The 22797-nt window shown below is 42.0% G+C and overlaps 1 protein-coding gene across 8 annotated transcripts in view; it reads left to right on the forward strand.

Moving 5' to 3' along the window:
- Positions 1–9519: 9519 nt before the first annotated feature.
- Positions 9520–22797, forward strand: part of LOC126176248 (AP-1 complex subunit gamma-1) — a 191794-nt gene continuing 178516 nt past the window's right edge. For 5 of the 8 annotated variants that reach the window (XM_049923397.1, XM_049923413.1, XM_049923405.1 and 2 more), the window contains exons 1-2: positions 9520–9653; positions 10044–10155. In XM_049923397.1, the coding sequence (XP_049779354.1) occupies positions 10136–10155 (20 nt within the window). In that variant the 5' untranslated portion in view covers positions 9520–9653; positions 10044–10135. Of the gene's footprint in view, positions 9654–10043; positions 10156–10198; positions 10286–22797 lie in introns of all 8 variants that reach the window. The other 3 variants (XM_049923442.1, XM_049923435.1, XM_049923428.1) reach the window with 3 other exon arrangements.

Genomic DNA, 22797 nt, shown 5'->3' on the forward strand with positions numbered 1-22797 from the left:
TTGAGAGACGCACATGGGTGGCCCCATGTGCTGTGGACCGAGGACGAATGGGGTCGGGTTCCCTTCCCGGATGAGACGAGATTAAGTATGAGTATTGATCCTGGACGTACACCCAAATTGCGAGAGGTAGGAACACGTAAAGCACCCAGAAACATTGGCGAACATGACCATTTTGGAACTCTAGGTGTTAGGGTTCAAAAATGGTTCAAATGGCTCTGAGCACTATGGGACTTAACATCTATGGTCATCAGTCCCCTAGAACTTAGAACTACGTAAAACTAACTAACCTAAGGACAGCACACAACACCCAGCCATCACGAGGCAGAGAAAATCCCTGACCCCGCCGGGAATCGAACCCGGGAACCCGGGCGTGGGAAGCGAGAACGCTACCGCATGATCTAGGTGTTAGGGTGTGGTGAGGCATAGTACTGCCTCCAAATCTTTGAACACGGTCCATTCACTGGTCAACGTTATTGTGATACGATACTCCTCCCCCATGCGCCCTGACTTCATTCTTATGTATGATAATGCGCGGTCGTGTCGAACAGCGGCTGTGGAAGAGCTCTTGCAACGAGAGGATATTCGGCGAATGGATTGGCCTATCAGTCCGTTCCGCCGGCTTACATCCCATCCAGCACGTGTGGGATACGATGGGGAGATATTGCAGCATGTTGAAATGCACCAACGAACACCCAGCAATTGTCAACAGTGTTGGTGGAAGAATGAAACGCCCTGCCACATGAACTCCTTACCGACCTTGTGGCAAGCACGAGAGCGTGTTGCAAAGCACGCACTACCAGCCGTGGTGAACACACGCCCTATTAAGAACCATGCCCCGTCTTATGTAATGCCGAGGAGGCTATCATGAATCACTCTGACTTCGGTGTAATTATTGCCTTTGAATAAAAGTGTGGTCTCTGTTTGTCTCATTGCGTATTTCTTGTTTTTATCTCCCCTACTATGTTGTACCAATTATTTCTGTGTGTGATCCAAATCTCATAGAGCAATATTTCTTGGCAGTCATACATAATGCGAAATTTACTTTCGTCCTTAAGTTTTCCCCACCAGTGTATGGCTGCGAAGTGCTCAAGATCTTCACCACTAATCTTGTAATGGAGTTCTTTCCCTTTCAATGAAGATTACCGTACATTTATCTATTTTTAAAGAGAACTGCCATTTATAACACCAAGTGCAAAGTTCGTCCAAGTCTTTCTGCATTTCCTTACGATCGACCAACGACGATACTTTTTGTAGACGATAGTATCATCAGCTGACAATTTCATAGTGCTGCTGATCCCATCTGATAAACTCTTTATGTATATTGAGAACATTAGAGGTACCGTACTATTACTCTTCCGTGGATGATATTCGATGCTACTTTCGTTTCTGTGAAACATGACCTCTCCAGTCTAACGTAGTTGATTCCGTTAGTCAAACATTCATCGGGCCAGTCATATGTTTGCAAAGGTACTCCGTACGATCGTATCTTTGTTAATAGTCGGCTATGTGCGAGCAGTACAGTGCTGAACACATTTCTAAAATCTAGGAAGACGCAGAATGCTGATACACCTGCATGACTAAAGCAAGCTGTACTTGACAGGAGTGGTTTTTCCCTTAATCTTTGAAAGAAACTAGTTTTTCTGCAGCTATCCTTCTGCTCCGACAGCGCGATGTGGACATCAAGCAGCTGTTGGCGACGATGGCTGGATTTTGTACGTTACCTGCCAATAAAATAAAATAATTATCCTTTTCTGGTAGAGCTGTATATGAAAGTTTTACCTTCTCGCCAGTGGTTGTTCCAGATAGCTGTTCGACAACAAGCAAGCTCCTGATGTGATCCGTCTTAATATCGAATGCTGTTAACGGAAATAACAAATCCCAACATGATAATCGTTCATTATTGTAATAATCGTGATACGTGTTCGAATTTCCTCACTAAAGATGCAGGTTCGGCTGTACAAGGAAAGAAGAATTTTAAACAAGTTTAACAAATCTCGCCAGTTGCGAATCGGAAGCCATATCAGTCCTCAGCGTATTCTCCACAATTGATCTGAAAAATTGTCTGAAACTGGCAAGTGAATACATCAAAATTTAAGAGAGAATGACTGGATCGGTAAAGTAATGAGTACAGTAAGAAACTGTCTTCAAATACCATTATTAATAACTAAGTCACAGCAGTACAACAAAGAGATGCCTACACATGGCAGATCACATGCAGAAGAGAAGGAAGGATACCAAGCACTCGTCTTGCTGCCTCCGAAAACATATGAAGGCTGAGCCTTATTTTATTTATTAAGTTACGAAATATATCTTTGAAATTCATGTTATAAACATTTTAAATTCTAACATAAAAGTCTTTTTAAAGGAGGTCTCACAGTTTCTTGCGTCCATCTTTACAGCACAAGAAAGCGCAATGAAATTCACGTTTAAAGCGTCGTAACTATAGACTCGCTATTCTCAGAACCTCGCCTGTCACGAAGTGGGATTACCGCAATCTTCTGCACTTTCTGGTACAAGCTCCCTCAGCCAATTTAAATCAGAGACAACTCGAAAGCGATGCTAACACAAATCCAACTCTGGGGCCGTGTTAGCAAAGTTACAGTGATAACAGGAATTTCATTAAATTTTTTTGTGCCTCAGGAGACTTTCTACTAGCTGGTATTTTGGTAGAGATCAAAGGCATCATGAGAGCGTAAACACGATTGTGGACCACCTGCATGCCTTCCTTCATGCTTAATGTCTTGCTCGATTGTGACAGGATCTTCCAACAGGATACCTGTCCGAATCACAAGGTCAGAGTTGAGTCACAGTGGTTTGGGGAACATTATAGTGAACTCACTTCGATATCTTCGCCACTAAATTCACCTGATTTGAACCCGGTGGAACACATCTGGGACGCTATCGGGCATCAGTTTCGCACTCACGAACCACTGGTCCATAGAATAGGGGAATTATGCGACCTGCGCGTAGACACCTCACGCCACATACCTCCGGAAACAGCTGGCCGCTGTGGCCGAGCGGTTCTAGGCGCTTCAGTCTGGAAACGCGCTGCTGCTACGGTCGCAGGTTCGAATCCTGCCTCGGGCATGGATATGTGTGATGTCCTTAGGTTAGTTACGTTTAAGTAGTTCTAAGTCTAGGAGACTGATTGACCTCAGATGTTAAGTCCAATAGTGCTTGGAGCCATTTCAACCTCCGGAAACGTATCGATGACTCGTCGAATCCATGGCACGCAGAATCGCCGCTGTACTCCGTTCCAAGTTGCGCCAACACGCTGTTAAGCAGATGGTCATAACGTTTTGGCTCAGTGTGTCATAAGCTGGTGTCAGACAGTGTCCAAAATGTGTTCTACCGAGTTCAGATCATGCCAATTTGGTGGCGAAAACATGGAAGTGAGTTCACTGTCATGCTCTTCAAACTACTCTGGCACGATTCTGTCCGTGTGGCTCGCACATTTATCCCGCTGGTAGCTGCTATCGCAAACGAGGAAGACATCAAGCGTGGAAGGAATTAAGTGGTCCGCAGCCGCATTTGCGTAGTCCACAGCTGTCATGGTGTCTTCGATTACTACCACAAGAACCATGGAAGCCCAGATGAATTTACCCCTTAGCATAGTACTGCCCTCACCATCTTGCATACGTGATGCGATGCACGCTTTGAGCAGCAATTCGTCCGGATAATGACGTATCCAGACACATAACCTCTTGTGACAAGAAACGCGATTCATTCGACCAAGTGACACATTTCCATTAATCCTCAGTCAAATCTCGATGATCTAGTGACCACAGCATTTGTAATTGACTATATCGCTGAATCAACACGTACGGGTGGTCTGTCGTAGCACCCCATATTTAACGAAGGTGTTGCACGATGCACTCTAAAACACTTACGCCAACATCAGAATCATACTGTGTTGTCGGATCTGCTACAGATCGGCGCCTATCCTGCTTTGCAGAACGGGCAAGTCTCCGACCTCCACGTTCTGCAATGAGGCACAGTCGACCCACATCATATCGCCTATTTGTAGCTTCACTGTCTTTCAACTACTTTTCATAAATTCTCACGACAATGGCACACAAGCAGCCGAACAGCTTCGCCGTTTTCGAGATGCTCATTCGTAGGCACTCGCCCATAACAACATGCCCTTTATATACGTGGTGTCTTTCCTTTCAGAAGAAAGAACAGACACCACTTTGATGGTGCAGCCACTAAGAATCAAGATACAGAGGAATTAGACGTTAGTTGCCAGTAGGCGTTGACTTATATCATTGGGATAAGTTGCAAATTTGTGCTGGAAAGGGATTTGAACCCGGGCCTCCGGACACAGTGGTCACTGCGGCAGCATGGACTATCCTACCACGCCTCCCACCAGACCAAAATTCTCAATTTATACCACACACTAATGACGTAGTGCACTACATCAGTAGTCTGTGACGTACGTTGAGAATTTGGGACTGACAGGAGGCGTAGTAGGGCAAATCATACGGTTGTGGTGACCACTGTGTCCAGATTCCGTAGTGGTCAGTGCATCTGTCTAGTAAGCACAAGATCCGGGTTCGGATCCTGGTCGACCACAAATTTTGAACTTGTCCCATACATATAAATAAATACCCATGGCAACTAATGTCTTTAATTCCTTCGTATCTTGAATCTGCTCTCTTCCAAAGTTCCATATGTCCGTGAATTGTCCCGATTGCACGCCTCATTGTCGCTATATAATCTGTCGCTGGGCAATGGTCATAATGTTCTGCATCATCAGAGGACTGATAACGGGACATGTGGAGAAAAATGATATTCTGTAAATTGAAGGTGGAGCAGAGGATTTTTTTTTTCCTTTATTGAGTTTCGATTCCCCCGAAGGGGGCGGGCTGGCAGCAGCTTAGTATGCCGCTCTTCAGCCTACAGAATTTTTAAAACATAAGAAGAAGATAATAAACAATAAAAGCAGGCGATAAAAACGGATGCTTAAATGTAAAATGGTGGAAAATCGTGGAAGTTAAAACATAAAACAAAGGGTTGGCGATGCTAATAAAATACACAGGAAGCAGACAGGTAAAATAGTAGGCAGACAATTAAAAAAACATGGCGACAGTCTGGTTTCTGTTCGCAAGAGATATAAAAATCACACCCAGCGACAGTATGATTTCCGTTCGCAACACTTCGGAAAAGACGCACAACACTTAACACTCACTTGAAACACTGCACTAAAAAGTTGGCACGAAGATGATACACCACAGCCAAGGGCAGATGGGAGGAACCTGGACAGATGAGGGGAAAAAAGGGGGAGGAGAGGAAAACCGAAGTGGGGAGGGGGGACCGACAGAGGACTCATAAAGGGGGGGGGGGAGCAGGACAGTCGCGAGAGGGAGTGGGGAAAGGCAGAGGAGGGGAATGCAAAAGGACTCAGGGGAGAGGAGGGAGGCAGAGAGAGGGTAATCGGGGAAAAAACAGGATGGAAAGGGGGGGAAAGGAGCCCAGGAAAAGGACAGAGGAAGGGAGGGGGTGAGGATCAGAGTTGATAGGAGGGATAAATGGAGGGAGAGAGGGCATCATCCAGGAGGGGGAGTCGACAGAAGCCACCTTGGGAAAGGAGATGAAGGGTGTAGATGTGGAGGGTAGGGGGACACAACAGTGAAGGGGCAACAGAGGCAGGGGTTGGAGAGGAGAGGAGCAATCAGGGGATGAGGGGGATCAAGGCAGCAGGAGGTGTAGAGGACGCAGATATGTTTGAGGAATAGGAGAAGATGGGGGAAAGGAATCAGGTTGTAGAGGATCCGCGTGGGGGACGGAAGGTGTGTACGGAAGGCGAGGCAGAGTGCATGGTGCTCGAGGATCTGGAGAGACTTCCAAAATTTGGGGAGGGGGGGGGCGGACATCCAGGTGGGAAGGTGGGACTGACATGACAGAGGATGGGACAGATTATGGATTTGTAGGTGTGGAGGATGGTAGAGGGGTTCAACCCCCATGTCCAGCCAGAGAGGAGCAGAGGAGAAAGCAAAGGAAAAGAAAGGGACTATTGATGTCACCTGCATTGGGACTTTTTGTGGAATCATCAGCGACGAGTAAAAACGTGTGGTGGACTGGGCTTCGAATCCAGGGTCTCCTGCTTACTCGGCAGTTGCGTTGACCTCTACGGCACCCTGTCCAACCCACACTCCCACCTAGCGCCACATATCCGCAATCCCTGTCCATGTCCTCGATGCTGACGTTTTGCATCACTGATACGCTATTCAACATGCTCTTAGACTAAAGCGAAATCAATTATCGCGAATGTAATTGCTTCATTTACTGTGGAACAAGTAATCGATGATTTTAAAGAAGCACAGTGTATTTAAGATATTGTCTACTCATCCATCCACGTGGAAGAATCTGTGTGTTTATTAGCGTTATTTGGGAAAGTCTACATTGCATGAGCTTCTGTTACCATAAGAATTCTTACTAATGACTGGCTACGTCGTCCAAGACCTGGCATCTGTTATGGCTTTCGCATAGAATCTTCTGCTTCCTGTTTTGGCTCTTTCTCTCCACATTAACAGATTCCCCGAGGGGGACGGACGCAATTGTGCATCCGCACTAAAGGTGGTGGAGTCATTGCCCAGGGAGGCGAATCAGTCATATGAATGTGTGGTGTATTCTTTCGGACATGTCCCAAAGAACATACACCGCCGAGTCATATAAAAATGATATTAGCTATAACTAGAGATTTGTAGTAGCTTTTTGTATTAAATCGAGGGTTCCACCCGTCCTGCATTTTCCGCTAAAGTCCCTTATTACTCAAATTGTCCTTGTGTCCCCAAATATCCTTCAGGATGCGCGAAATGTCGCACATTTTCTTCTTATGCAGCGTGCCTTTGTTTTTTTCGTAATTTTTAAACGTATCTTCTGAAATTATAGGATGCGATCCTCCAGAACACTTGATAAATTTTCGTTATTTCAAATATTGCATGAATCTGAAGAATCTGAAGAAAATTTAAGTAATGTCAAGCCTAAAGTTCTGTAAATAACTCGGATTTTATCAGAAATTCGTAGGATTCGAGATTCTGTCACCAATGTGGAGCGTTCGGACTTTGGCGTGCATGAAGTCCTATGCTACAGTCAATATATAGTTGGTTTCAGTACTCCCATCTGTGATCTATAGACATGGAAAAAACTTGCAAGACATATAGCTACATTTGCATATCACATTGTGATGTACAACAGGTGTATAATTTGATGTGTTGCATCACTGACACGCTACTCACCCTGCGCTCAGCCTAAAACGAAATCAGTTGTCGCGAATGTAATTGCAGCATTTGCTGTAGAACTACTAATAGATGATCTTATTGACGCACGACGCACAGTGTATTTAAGATATTATCTACTCTTCCATCCAAGTGTAAGAATCTGTTTAAGAAATCTACATTTTTCGTAGAGTGGTTCGGGATGGTCTACGTTGTATGAGAATCTGTTACCATAAGAATTCTGGCTGACTGGCTACGTAGACAAAGACCTGGCATCTTAGTCATGGTTTTCGCACAGAATCTTTAGCTTCGTGTCTCAGTTCCTTCTCTCCATGTTATCGGTAACTGATTCGTCCCTATTGAGCACAAATTACACTCACCACTGCATCGGCTTATGTCGCTTCGCCCGTTCGACATCGATATCAATGGGCCAGCAGATTCGAATTTTGCTCCGTTCTTATTAGATAATTTCTTACGAGAGAACGCAGATTATGAAAATTTGCTAAAAACTGTAAACAGTTCACGCACAAAGGGATGTTAATAATGAGTGCCTTGCTGATAATGAATAGAATTACCCATGGGAAAAGAAATTCCTTTCGGAGTATGTAGAAATCTGAATCAATATAATGTTAATCACACTGTGCATGAAAGGAAATCATCACGTTTGTAATAAGTAGACCTTTTTTACTGGATGCAACAGTAAAGAAAAAAGGGGGAAAGTTACGATGATAATTACTCATCAAGGTAGCAGTGACAATAAGCTTGTGGAAAATGCAGGTTTCATTCAGTCAATTTAAGTAGCACAAAAATGCTTCTTACGGCAATCTGAAGTTCGAAAAATGACTTCCAAATCTCATTTAAGCTATCCTGATTTAATTTTGCCGTTGTGACCACAAAAATTTTTGGAAAGCACTACAGCAGTTCCTTAAACAAGAAACTACCACGTTTATCTACTGACGCTACCGACGGGTGTCACACACACACACACACACACACACATATCACACACGCATGGGCGCGTTCACGCACACGTCGGCTTCAATACGATGAGAAATAGAATGCGTAAGATACGCGTTAAAAATCATCGTATAAAGGACTACAGCCAAGCATTCGCTCGTTCTCTGAACTACACTGCGTAACTGCTGCATTAGAATAATTAAATTATCACTATAAATTTATCGTACTTTATGATGTGTACTTGTAGCTATGATGATTCAGTGCTTTACTTTCTATCTGAATAATTACTCACACAAAACAGTGATTAAAATTTCGATGTTTTGGCCATAGTTTGAAGCTTAGTTAGGATCGATGATTCTTTGCAAACTGATGTATTGTGTTATGAGTTGATGATTGCGTTTTCCGATGTGTATTTGCTGCGATGTGTTGACACAATGCGATTGAACAACATAATGCACTTCGCGATTCCTGCGTTCTTCTTTCTACCTTGTACGGACACCTGTTTCAGCTGTGAGGTAGATAACAGAGATAAAAGAGTATACTGATAAGCGATAGACGATAAATCGGTAATCTGCTAAACGTTGGAATAGCACTGGAGTTCATTCAATGTAGTCTGCGCGTGTAAGAAAGAAGTTCGTGATGTGGGCGTATTACGAGACGGAACCTGGCATTCTACCTCCGGAGTTGAACAGGAGGTAAGATACCTCTTGTCAAGAACTAGTATTGACTTCGGACGCGGGAGGCTTTGCATTTCAGGTACATAGTATGAAGTGCTCCGTTACAGACTTCCCGTTCAAGCCATTATAGTCATTTTTGTTTTGTTTTAGCATTGTATAACAGCTTCAAGGGCTTGTTCCCCATCCTCGATAAGATGTCACTGCAGGCGACTTCTCGTGGAACATGTGGACATTCAAAAATATTTTTATCTGTTAAATAAAATTTGAGCTTATGTCAGCCTACCGTCCGGTCGCATTCTTTGAAGCACCGTTACGAGCGTGGGATAACACTTGCTCTGTACGGACTTGAAAATACAACCCATTACATGCTGTTTGTCATGTTAATATAAACATTCGATTTTTGAAACCTACAGTTTCCTGCATCCATGCAGAAAAAGCGCTACGCACACCTTCGCTTGATACTACGTAAGACGCTTCTGTGGCAGATAGGTCACACTTGAAAGTGTTAGGACAACTTTAGTCAACAGAAATATTGGATTTGCGAATGTCTTAATTTGTATTACAGTTATAAATGTAGGCGCATATTTTTGAATGCCACATTGTGCTGAAAACTGTAGTAAAATACTTTCATGCTAAGATGTCTATACACACAGTGTGTTGTTTAGGACTACGTCACTGGGAGTGACTGCCATCTTGTGTATGTGGTTAGTGGTTAGACCAGCTGAGACCGGAGGAATGATCTGTGAAAAGTTTTCCTTGAAGTGTGGTTACTAGTACAACTATACATACATTGTTAACAGTAAGTGTTGCCGTTACAAGTGGAAGTTAGGAAAAGACGTATGTTTTTATTATGAAGTAATGAGCGATAAGCTGTCATTGCAGGCGACTTCTTGTAAAGATATGCCTGTTTAAGAATGTTTTTGTCTGTTAAATAAAAACCGAGCTTATGTCAGCCTACCGTCCTGTCGCTTTCTGTTAAGTACGAGCATGAGAAAATACTTGCTTTGTGCGGACTGGAAAGTACATTGCGGTATAGGCTGTTTGTCTTGCTAATGTAAACATTCGTTAGGTTTGATAGCTCCAGCACATTGTTTTGAATTCCGTCATTAAAGACGTATTACAATTCATGCTTGTTTAGTCACAGGCAGACTTTGTGAATATTCACTGTAATTTTTCATGTATTACCCAGGCATCTTGCATCTGTCTGTGCTGTTACTGCAGATACCGTTTCATCATCACCACCACCACCACCACCCCTTGTACACATTCTGAAGAGGAAACATGAATACCTCTGACCATGGGTAATCATAGACAGAAATATTAACGAATATTATTATTTTGTAGGGTGGAGGTTATTTGGTTGATGCACTCAAACACAGTTGCTTCCATCTTTGGATTGAAAGAAAATACTCTTCCATATGACTGAATTAGGTAATTTGTATTGACAGGTCTTGTGATGGCCAGCTTTGTTTTAACAAGCAATGTGTGATATGCATGCCAGTGAATGTATTGCATGTGGGCCTTGGTACTAACAAATAGCACTTTTGCACAGCAGTTTGAAAACAGTTAAATATGTATGTAATGTGTGTACATGTATGGGATGTAATTGGTTGTGGTAAGTAAGGAGTGACTAGATTTGCTAACCATGCTAGTTTCGTAGTGTGAAAAGCGCAAGACTGTTGTATGATTGAAGATTATGCCAATAATCAGAACAACTGTGAGGGACGTGAAGTAACATCTTAGTGTTACTGGTCACAGAAACAAGGAAAAATGTTCTGGAAAGATGTCTGTTTAAATAAGATTTGCTGTGTTGATGGTGTGTAGTGTAAGTCTTTGTCTTAAGGTGATTAAAGTTTTTACTCTTTCGATTTCTTGGATACATTATTACTATGAGTTTATTATGGAAGGCAGGAATGTATCCATCAGAATCTGCCTATGATAGTGATCATTTCTGGTTAATTTGTTGAACATGGACCATTTTATTGTAATTTAACAGAGACAAACTTCATTGATAAGCCAGGCATTTATTCTTGTGTAGCCTGCATTTTATTCTGGAGGCCAGAACTTCTTAAACAAATAGGCACTTAAAAGAAAGTGGGAATGTGTTTCCATCACATACATGCGGAATATGTTTGAAGTCAGTCATCTTGCGTCTTCTAGGAAAAAAAAATGTTGATGTGTTTTTGTACAGGTTTTATTTATTTCACCACTACACCGAGTTTATGTTTGCAAATAGAGGGAAGAAAAAAATAGATATTGCAAACATAATAGTTACATCTGATTGGCTCCACATGTATGATAAACATTAAAATTTGTAACTTGATGCATAACACCAAGTGGATTACTAATAACAAACTGGGAAAAGAAGAATTACATTTGTGTGTATTAATCTCAACAGGGGCAGTGTTATTGTGCTACCCAAATACTCCTTAAATGCCATACATATTAGTTATTTTGTTAATGAGATCCACTGTATAATGCAATGTTTCTCATTGTGGTTACATCTGAAGAGAATATTGTGTTTGAAACATATGGTTCCAATGCAACATGTTATTACTTCCCTATTTTTACTGCAATGGACAAAGAAAACTAATAAGCTTGGTTTTTATTTTTATCTGAATCTTTTAAGGTTTTAAATATTTGTTCTTCATTAGTTTCATTTTGTGTGTGAGTTGGTAGTAAAAACAATGTAAACATTTTTTTGTATGTAATGGAAGGGCATTTTATGGTACTTGGCAACTCCAAGTTGATGTTCAGGAGCAGTGGCCAATGGGAACAACCGTAAAGGCTTTTCCCATTTACAATTGCTCCCATCAGCTAATGTGCCGAGTGTCTGCTTGGGCTAAAGTTACATATTGGACCTTACCTCCCCTCCTCCCTGCAATCTTGATTGTGGTGACAGACTGATCTAGAGTGCAGCCTGAGGTCTAAGTTAGGTTGTAAGGTGACAGCTTAGTTGTGAGTTGGTGAAACCAAATGTGAAAGCAAAAAATTTGGTTGCGGTAACATATTGACCGATGTTGAAGTCTTAGTGTTTATGTCCATACTATAATGAAAAATGCTATGGGGGCTCAAGTACATAACTTTTGCTTCAGGTTGAATTGTGTGAATAGTATTTGTAGCTGCATTTTGATTATTATATTGGGTCATGGTTATGAAGTAACAATTTCTGTGATGTTCTCATCTTTAGCTAAATTATACCTGGCACATTAAAAAGAAATGTAGAGCATGTTCTCCATAACTTGTCCTCCTTTGCTATCAAACTCTCATTCTGTGAATGATTATCGGTAAGAGTATCTTGCAAGAGAACTTTAAGCAGTCTCTTAAGTGATTTGTTGTTTAATATCTCTGCATTAGTAAAAAAGATACTTGTTTATGGGACATCTGCTAACACTTCTGGGAATTGTTAACCAGGAATTGGACTGAGCAGTAAGGGTCTAAATTGTAGGGTCAGATGAAATAACATGATCAAGAATATTAGTCATAGTGTGTATCCAGAGATTGACGTGTGGTCAAGATCAGAGGACAGCATCAAGTCATTTTGGAGGTGGGCGAATACAAGAAGTGTGTTCTTTGCAACCACTTAAGTCTATTTTCTTGTGTGTTAATCACAGAAAAGTAAAACTGCTATTAGCGCTCTGAATAACATACATGTTCGTACAAGTGTGGAGTCTGTAAACAAAATTCCCAAGTCAGTTACTATTGGTTATCTGTCTTCAGCCAACTGCAGTTTTTAATTAAAGAGAATTACATCAGACATGTTTTGCTTTTCTTTATAAAGCATCTTCAATGGTTATCCTGCAAATTGGATAGGCTACATACATTTGTACATTTTTATTGTTTTGGGTTAAAAAACAGTTTATTTATTTATTTATTTATTTATTTATTTATTTATTTTTTTTTTTTATTTTTTTATTTTTTTTTTTTTTTTGTGTAGAGTTGTGTGCAAACTACTTATGGTGTTTCCTTACATATTCTGCTTCTTCACTCCTTGCCAGCAGTGGATTGACATCACAGGACTTCGATTCACGTAATCACTTGCCAGTTTTTCCCATGCTGCAGTATTTCTGGTGCTGCATTATTTACACTTCACTTTGGTAAACTGAACTGAAGTTGTGTGGTTTATCACTCTACACAGTAACATTGTTTATGTCTGTTCATTTGTTTTCATTCACACTGTGAGTGTTGCCAACCTGTGAAGCTGTTTGTTTGTGTTGGTGTGTGTGTGTGTGTGTGTGTGTGTGTGTGTGTGTGTGTGTGTGTGTGTGTGTGTGCTGTAGTGTAAATTAGTGAAATCGTCTTGTACGTTAGAGATAGGAGGGGAGATTTATTTATTTATTTTTTTTTTTGGTGGGGGGGGGGGGGGGGGAGTGGATGGGCCTGGATGGTGATTATAGGAAAGAATCTGGGAGGATAGATAGTAGTGGTAAATGGAGCCTGTGATAATACGTGTACATTTGATGTTGTATTAAGGGTCAACCAGTTTAAAGAATGTGTGGTTTGCCAATTTGGTCTTATCGTTTGTTTTTTTCCTGCCATGGTTTTTTGAATATGGTAGTTTCCTTGTAAGGTGAGGACGTATTTTTTGTTGTTGTTTATCCTTGTGATTTCCATGTCTGTGTCTCTGGTGGTAATTTTTTGTTGGTGTTGGTGCAAGTGTTCTGCAAAAGTTGAATGATTGCTCTTACATGTTCCTTGTATCTGATGTTAAATACCCTCCTGGTTTTAACTATGTATCTTCCATCACATGTATTTCATTTCAGTTGGTATAGCCCTAATTTCTGGTACAGATCAGTTTTTCCTATTGTGTTTGGGAAGTATTTCTGAATTGAGTTGTTGATTGGGTGAGTTGTTGATTGAGTGAGTTGTTGATTTGGTGAGCTGTTTTTACACCTTGTGTGTTGGAAATATTCGATATTCTGTTGTGTCTTTGTGGTTGTATGTCATTGTGTGCCATTTCTGTTTCTTTCACACTTTCTGTTGTTCTTATATTTTGCGTGTGTTTGTGTAAGATTTCATCCTTGTATTGGTGACAACTGGATGTTTGTTCTTTTTTGTTTCTCAATTTTCTTGTTCAGTTTTGTTCCTAAGTTCTCTTTGTATCCATTGTTCATGGCTATTTGTTTTGTGGTATTAATTTCTTTTTTTGTAATTATCTGTTTCAAATGGTACTGTGTTTAGTCAATGGAGCATGTATCTACGTGCTGCCTGCTTTTGAGAACTGGGGTGTTGATGTCTCATGTGTGATTGTGTCTGTTGTTGTCAGTTTTCAATATATGTCAAATGTGTGGCAAAATCTGCCAAGTGCATATGTGAATCAGTCTTTTGACATAAACCTCTGCTAGCAAGGAGAGAAACAGCAGAATGTGTAAAGAAACACCGTAAGTAACTTGCACACTAACTTTATAAATAAAACCTTGTTTTTAACCTAAAAACCAAAAATGTACAAATATATGTATCCAATTTGCAGAATAACCACGGAATATGTTTTATAAATAACAGCAAAACACATTTGGTGTAATTCTCTTTAATTAAATTGCAGTAAGTTCAAGGCAGATAATCAGTAGTAACTGATTTTAACAGCTGCTGCGGAAGATGGCCATGCAAACAAACGTATTGTAAAGTTCCTAAAATAAGTGTCATTTTAAATTGCAGTTTTCAAAGGATATGGTGGAAATGACATTGTCAGTTCAGTTCGTTTTTGGAGGCCAATATTTGTTACAGAAGCCTTGTATTCTAATTTGCCAATGCATTTATAGGCTTTAAAGGTATCATTCACAATGAAAGGTCTTTGGTAACTGTGGGTGACTTCTTGAGCAGCCCTTTACCGAGTTGCTGTGCTGAATCTCGTGAACCGTGGCATTTCCTCTAGCATATAAGGTTTAATGTCAAGTGGCATTTTACATTCCAGATTGTTACATAAGAATAGGCCTGCGTACACTTACCTAGCTGTAATGTAAATGGTCATAGTTCATGCATGAGAGTTTAAATTCTACAATTGTGGGGAATGTTTGATAAAAATACAAGCAGTGTTATGCCAAGTCATACATTCACCCATCACATTCTGTAAATCCCGCCATAATGGAGAGACTTCAAGAATCTGGAATGTGCCAAACAGAATCACCTATTGCTGGCCACTTCTGCAAAATATACTGGCAACAGATGACTAGTGCTAACCTATTGATACAGACAATTAAGGGACTGACTTGATTATTTTCTTTATGTACTTTTTAAAAAAAGCTATTGCCCCTTCTCTTATACTGCTTTATATTACTCAGCTGTTTTAATCTGAAACTTGAGACAAAGCATTTACATAGATTTACACATATCACTGTCAGGTGTCTACTGAGGCCCAACTGCTTAAGTTAAAAATTTGTATAATGTGAAGTTATGCAGCATCTTTCACTTAATTTTGTGCTCGATATCTACTGGCAGCCTGTTAAAAAAGTTTTACACCAACTATTCAAACTACAAGACAGCAATGCATAGTCTACTGAAGCTGTGTTATACCTGGTATTGTGATTGTAGGTTGCAGAGTTCATCCTGAATTAACTCTTGTTATTAATTACAATTATGAATAGGACTGTATGATGTATTGCCACATATGTGTAAGTATCTGTAGTTCCCTGAAAGAGGCTTCCACAACATACATGGTTATCAGCTTTATACAAAGTTCACTTTGTACCCATTTGTAGAACAAATATGTCTTTTAACTTAGCTGCATTTTCCCAGAAGATTGACAGAGGAAAGCATCAAGTGAAATTATGGAAAAAAAGGTTGGTAGCAATCCTGTTGAATGTTGTTGACACAGTGAAAGGAATTTCTAAATGCAAAGCAGGAAGATCTGAATTTTTTCATTACATTGTCTGCATTCTCGTACCACCCCAGTTTATTATGTGTCTAGGATCTTGACATGTGTGGCTCATGTAGTTTACCCCTATTGATGTCTACTTCTGGTACCTGAAAGTCATCTTTATTTCTTTGCATCTACATTATATGGCACTTTTCTAACAAAGGAAAATCCAGTTGAGAATTATGATACTCAATAGTCATAATTTTTGTACAGTGGTAGGAGATAGTGCCATGAACAACAACCAGTCCTGACCAGTGGGGTGGGTGCATGGGGGTTCTTCTTGCGTAAGTCAAAAACCACAGCTTGTAGCAAAAATGTTTCCAAGTATAAAATTGAAGTACATTATATTTTCTACAAGAAAGATCCTATTCATTTTTCCTCTAGCTTCTGAATTGCAGGGATGGAACAGTCACAGCTAGTATTAAAAATTGTGTTTTAAGAGGATTAAAATGTTGTTCTTGTAAATCAAGTGGTTAAGGACAAATATTAAATATGTGTGCTATGTCTAAGCTCAGTAGAGCTGTATTATGGTGTAAATTGTGGTTGTAACAGTATGGAGAGTTAGGAGGTGTAGTCACCAGATCGGGTTGTGCACTTCCCTCCTTCATAGGTCTACAAATTGAAGAGCGAGTATGTGTTTCTCAGCTCTCTGTGCCCCACTATGTCACAAGAAGCAACAACATGATGGTTCACAAAATTATACTGACTTGCCTACAGCTTGCCTTATGAATCACTGTAGATGCAGTGTGAACACATACCCATAGGGTGTTTATTTTCCACAAAGTGCATTAAATAACATTACATGGAATACAGTTACGAGTTACTAATAACACTAACACAAAAAATGAACATGGACTGATTCTGAGTTAATAGCTACAATTTGGTCTACAATTCTACTTGGGAAATTCATTTATAGTCATTCTGTATGGCAGTTTTAGCATTCTTGTGAGAAAGGTAACTTCTGCCACCACAAGTGCTGCACACTTTTCAGTTCACAGACTGCCTATACCACCCCAGCATTTCTTGTCCAGTTCTCCTCTTCTATGGGTAGACAAAATAACTCCACTGAGCCCGTGATTATATAATGAAGTTATTTTTGGTTCACTGAATTTTTATTTGTTGTCATTAAGTGAATATTTATGTAAAATATGTCCCTATAAATAAAGGCTAGTTGTCATTGACCTATGTAACAGTGGTAGGAAAGGGACTGTGTTGGCAAATGTGGCATGTTACTCCAAATTGCAAAGCCATGTAACTAGTTTGTAGTCTCATTGTGGTGAATTAATGAATGACCAGAAAGCTACAGCCCATCTTTCATCATTGTATTATTAGTAGAATGCATAATTCTCTTCCATTTAGGAACTGCTGGCACTAGGACAGTGGATTACACTAAGTGGAGCCACTTACCAGAGATTCACATTGTAACTTGTAAGGTGGGCGTCAATATGTCGTTGTTGTTGTTATCTTCAGTCCTGAGACTGGTTAGATGCAGCTCTCCATGCTACTCTATCCTGTGCAAGCTTCTTCATCTCCCAGTACCTACTGCAACCTACATCCTTCTGAATCTGCTTAGTGTATTCTTCTCTTGGTCTCCCTCTATGATTTTTACCCTCCACGCTGCCCTCCAATACTAAATTGATGATCCCTTGATGCCTCAGAACATGTCCCACCAACCAATCCCTTCTTCTAGTCAAGTTGTGCCACAAACTTCCCTTCTCCCCAATTCTATTCAATACCTCCTCATTAGTTATGTGATCTACCCATATAATCTTCAGCATTCTTCTGTAGCACAACATTTAGACAGCTTCTGTTCTCTTTGTATCTAAACTATTTATCGTCCACATTTCACTTCCATACATGGCTACACTCCATACAAATACTCTCAGAAACAACTTCCTGACACTTAAATCTATACTCAATGTTAACAAATTTCTCTTCTTCGGAAATGTTTTCCTTGCCATTGCCAGTCTCCATTTTATTTCCTCTCTACTTCGACCATCATATGGGATGAAAATGATCGTGTTGTACAGTAATCTGCTGTAATGCATTGCTTGACTTATTTTAAAATACATGAAGTTGCATAACACCTAGGTAACCTACTTTTCTTGCAGATGGAGCTGATTTAGACATCTGGATTCCTTTAAAGATTAGGAGGTTTGAAGGTTGGATGATACATTTGATACCCATGAAGGTGTGAAAAGTATACCAGCCATTGATAGTAGAGACTGAACCTGTTCACTGATCTGCTTTCGTAAGCTGGCTCATGCCCAGGCCTCAGAAATAAACAACTGACTGGTTCATGGCATGTAGTGGTGGTGGTGGATGGGAGAACACGGCGGGGAGGGGAGAAGAAATCTAAACAAGGTAGCTTGTCACGAGTAACTACTGTCAACGAGTCTATTCTATGGCATTTTATTAGTTCTGTGGAGATATCACTTCACTGTGGCTGATTAATGCCTTTTGTAGCAAATTTATTTCCCAAGACAGTTACACAGTTGAAAAATGACAGTAAAATGAAATTTATATTTCTTTTAATTGATGAAGCAAAGTATATGGGGCAGCTAAGTAGGAAACATGATATTTCTTATTACTAATGCAGCCTTATAATGGAGTGTCATTTTCGGACAAAGTTCAAATTGATATAAACTTCTACTTCATGACTATTTTATTCGCATATTAATCATAAAAACATTATCAGTGAATTCTGTTTATTTAGCTTTTTACTAAAACATCAGTGTCAGCACCCTCTTTCTGAGCCCTGCTTATCTGAAGGTAAAATTTTAAGTTGCAATCTATGAGCAGGCTCCTGTGGGTAGATTTCTTTCTTTTCACTGAGAAAAAGTTTTGTTTCTCACAATTATGTAGTTCCAGACATCGACATAAATGCAGCTGTGAATTCGTGAAGTTGTGGAAATTTACTTTGAATCTGCAGGACTTACTTTATTAGAAAAAATATCATGCATCTGCCTGTCACACTGTAGCTAGACATCCTACACAGATTGTTGTAAATTGACGTTGATATGTCTTTTGAAGTTCCTAACCTGCCCACTGTACTGCTTTTCATCCATTTAAAAAGAGCTATCCTCCACTTCCAGCACTGCACCATTAAGTACACACACTTGCAGTTGAGGTTATGGCAGACATAACACACGGTCATTCCTCTGAAGACAGCACACAATTTGCACTTCCCTTGCAATATGTATTTATGTCTGACAGCACATTTTACCGCAAGCACTCACTACCCAGGTGGCAAACAAATGTAAGTGCTCATGCTCACCAGGTCACTTCTTGAACAGGATTGGTTGTTGTTGATGTTGTTGTTGTTGTTGTTGTGGTCTTCAGTCCTGAGACTGGTTTGATGCAGCTCTCCATGCTATTCTATCCTGTGCAAGCTTCTTCATCTCCCAATACCTACTGCAGCCTACATCCTTCTGAATCTGCTTAGTGTATTCATCTCTTGGTCTCCCTCTACGATTTTTACTCTCCACCCTGCCCTCCAATACTAAGTTGGTGATCCCTTTATGTCTCAGAACATGACCTACCAACCGATCCCTTCTTCTAGTCAAGTTCCCAAGAGGCGCCCTGTCCCTTGGTGGAACACTGAGTGCCGCTCAGCCATCCGAGCCCGCCATGCAGCTCTGCGCCGCTTCAAGTGCCGTCCCTCAGCTGACAATCTTGCGGCCTTTCGGGTGGCAAGAGCCAAAGCGTGGCGAGTGATTAAAGAGAGTAAACGACGGTCATGGCAATCGTTCCTGAACTCCATCTCCCGCTCCACTAGTTCTACAAAAGTATGGGAAGCCATCAGGAGGATTTCCGGGAAACGCAGCCAACTACCTGTCACGGCATTGCTGCATCAGGGTTGTCTACTCACGGCGCCGAGAGACATTGCCCAGACACTGGCCATGTATTTTGCCGAATCTACTGCCACTATTAACTGTGATCCAGATTTCTGCCGCTACCGCACTGCCATCGAGAGGGATCACTTGGACTTCCGGTCTCCAAATTCTGAACCCTACAACTGCCCCTTCACAATGTGGGAACTGAATTCAGCGCTGTCTGTGGCTCATGATACTGCGCCAGGTGATGATCAAATCCTGTACAGCATGCTGCAGCACTTGGTGCTGCCATCCAAGGAAGTTCTCCTGAATTGTTTTAATATGATATGGTCATCCGGCACATTCCCTGACTCGTGGAGGGAGGCGATTCTGATTCCCCTCCTCAAACCGGGAAAAGACCGAATGCATCCCAGTAGTTATCGGAGTATTGCTTTGACGAGCTGTCGGGAAGACATTGGAACGCATGGTCAACCGTCGCCTGGTTTGGCTGCTCGAGACCAGGCAGCTCCTTAGCCACTCTCAGTGTGGCTTCCGGAGATGTCGTTCAACTATAGACAACTTGACCCTGCTTGAGGCGGCCATCCAGCAGGCCTTCCTACGTAACCAGCATTGTCTAGGTGTATTCTTTGACATTAATAAGGCGTATGACACTACTTGGCACCACCTTATCCTCAATCAACTCCATCAGTGGGACTTTCGTGGCCATCTCCCCATCTTCATTCGGTCCTTTCTTTCCCGCCGCCTCTTTCGATACCGGGTCGGTAATGTGTTATCTGATTTGTACGTGCAGGAGAATGGTGTTCCTCAGGGAAGCGTTTTAAGTGTCACCCTCTTTGCCGTCGCCATTAACAGTATCACGTCCACTATCCGGAGTCCTGCCCAGTGCTCCTTGTTTGTGGACGATTTTGCTGTTTTCTGTTCTTCCTCCAGTCTTGTCACTGCTAGTCGGCAGCTGCAGCTTACGATAAAGCGATTAGAGGCATGGACTGCGAAGACGGGTTTTACCTTTTCTGCAGACAAATGTGTGTGTGTTCATTTTAATCGTTCTCGACATGCTTTTACCTCCCCTGAATTGCGTCTGAGGGGCACCATTCTTCCTTTTAGGGACACTGTGAGGTTCCTGGGCCTCACTTCTGATTCCAAGTTGTCGTGGTTGCCGCACCTTAAAGACCTCAAGGTGCGGGCCCTGAAGGCGCTGAATATTTTGAAGTGTCTGAGCCATCGGTCCTGGGGAGCAGATCGGGCGCGTTTGCTGCAGTTTTATAGGGCTTTCGTCCGGTCGCGTCTTGACTGGGGATACACTGTGTATGGGTCAGCGAGGCCTTCGTATCTGAAGATTCTTGACGCAGTACACCATGAGGGTATCAGGCTGGCTACTGGTGCCTTCCGTACCAGTCCCATCCCCAGCCTGTGTGCTGAGGCAGGGGAACCACCGCTTGCCATCCGGCGGAAATTCCTCATGGTGCGACGGGTGTGTCAATTCCTTGCCTGTCCTACCTCCCCTGCATACCCTACTGTTGCCCGACTGCCTATGGAACGTCTCTTTTTTCCAGTCGCCCAAGGGCAACGAGACCATTTGGGATTCGTGCCAAGCATTTGCTTGAGTCCCTTGATGTGGAGCGTGTGGCACCCCAACTCCAGGGTTTTACCCGTCTGCCATCCTGGTTGCTCCAGAGGCCCAGCGTCCTTTTAGACCTGTCAGGGTACCGGAGGAGCTGCACTCCTGCGTTTGTTTTTACCTCCTTATTTCATGATATTTTAAACCAGCATCCCGACCATATACCAGTATTTACGGATGGCTCTAAACAGGAGGACTCTGTTGGTTGTGCTGTTGTTTTCCCTGATCGAGTCGTCAAGTTACGGCTTCCTGCAGCGTTTACCATCTTTGATGCCGAATTGTTTGCGATCTTGCGGGCATTGGAGCAGATGAGATGTGTTCCCAGTCTTAAGTTTCTCATCTGTTCTGACTCCCTGAGTGCCCTTCAGACCATGCAACACTTGTACCCAGCGGATACAGTCGTCCAGAACATCCATGATGCCCTACTTCACCTGCAACGGCAGGGGAAGGAGGTTTCTTTCTGCTGGGTGCCGGGGCACGTGGGAATTAGCAGAAACGAATTGGCAGATGTGTCTGCCAAAGATGCATGTTCCCTCCCTCACGTTGTTGAATGTGCCGTCCCCCTCCATGCTGTTACCTCCCTTTTGCGTTTTTGTGTTATGCGTCAATGGGAAGAGGAGTGGCTGGCAGTCGGTGAAAATAAGCTGCGTCTGGTCAAGGCCACCACGCGGCCATGGCGTACGTCCTACCAGTCATGCAGGTGGGATGAGGTTCTCCTCACTCGCCTCCGCATCGGGCACAGTCCCTTAACGCACGGTTTTTTACTCCGGCGGGAGGACCCCCCAATCTGCAGTGCTTGTGGCGTCCAGATTACGGTCCGCCACATTTTACTTGACTGTCCTTTATTCTCTGACCAGAGGGCGTTGGTTTCCTTGCCACCAGATTTGCCCTCTATTTTGCAAGACGACGCAATGACTGTGGTTAAGGTCTTACGGTTTTGTGTCCTGTCCAATTTGTTGCCTCGGATTTTAGGGAGAGGATTTTAATGTGCTGCTGGGTGACTGGCTCACCCAGGCTTTAGGTAAGAGGTCCGCCAGTCACGATTACCTACTTGTTTCCCTTTGATTTCTGTTCTCTTTTCCTTGTGTTTCCTTTCCTCTTTTAGTGTGTTTCTTCTCCTCTTGTTTTGCCTCTGTATGTGAGGATTTGGAACTGCGTCAGGTCTGTGTCTTTTAGCCGTTCTCCTTGTTCGCTGTCCGTCTTCGTCCCTTCACTGCATGTGTTCCTGTTTCTATGCGTTTGGGCGCTGATGACCACGCTGTTTAGAGCCTGAAAACCTCAAACCACACACACACACACACACACACACACACACACACACACACACTAGTCAAGTTGTGCCACAAACTCCTCTTCTCCCCAATTCTATTCAATACCTCCTCATTAGTTATGTGATCTACCCATATAATCTTCAGCATTCTTCTGTAGCACAACATTTAGACAGCTTCTGTTCTCTTTGTATCTAAACTATTTATCGTCCACATTTCACTTCCATACATGGCTGCACTCCATACAAATACTTTCAGAAACGACTTCCTGACATTTAAATCTATACTCGATGTTAACAAATTTTTCTTCTTCAGAAACGCTTTCCTTGCCATTGCCAGTCTACATTTTATATCCTCTCTACTTCGAC

This window comes from Schistocerca cancellata, chromosome 1, assembly GCF_023864275.1.
Source record: "Schistocerca cancellata isolate TAMUIC-IGC-003103 chromosome 1, iqSchCanc2.1, whole genome shotgun sequence".
Lineage (NCBI taxonomy): Eukaryota > Metazoa > Arthropoda > Insecta > Orthoptera > Acrididae > Schistocerca > Schistocerca cancellata.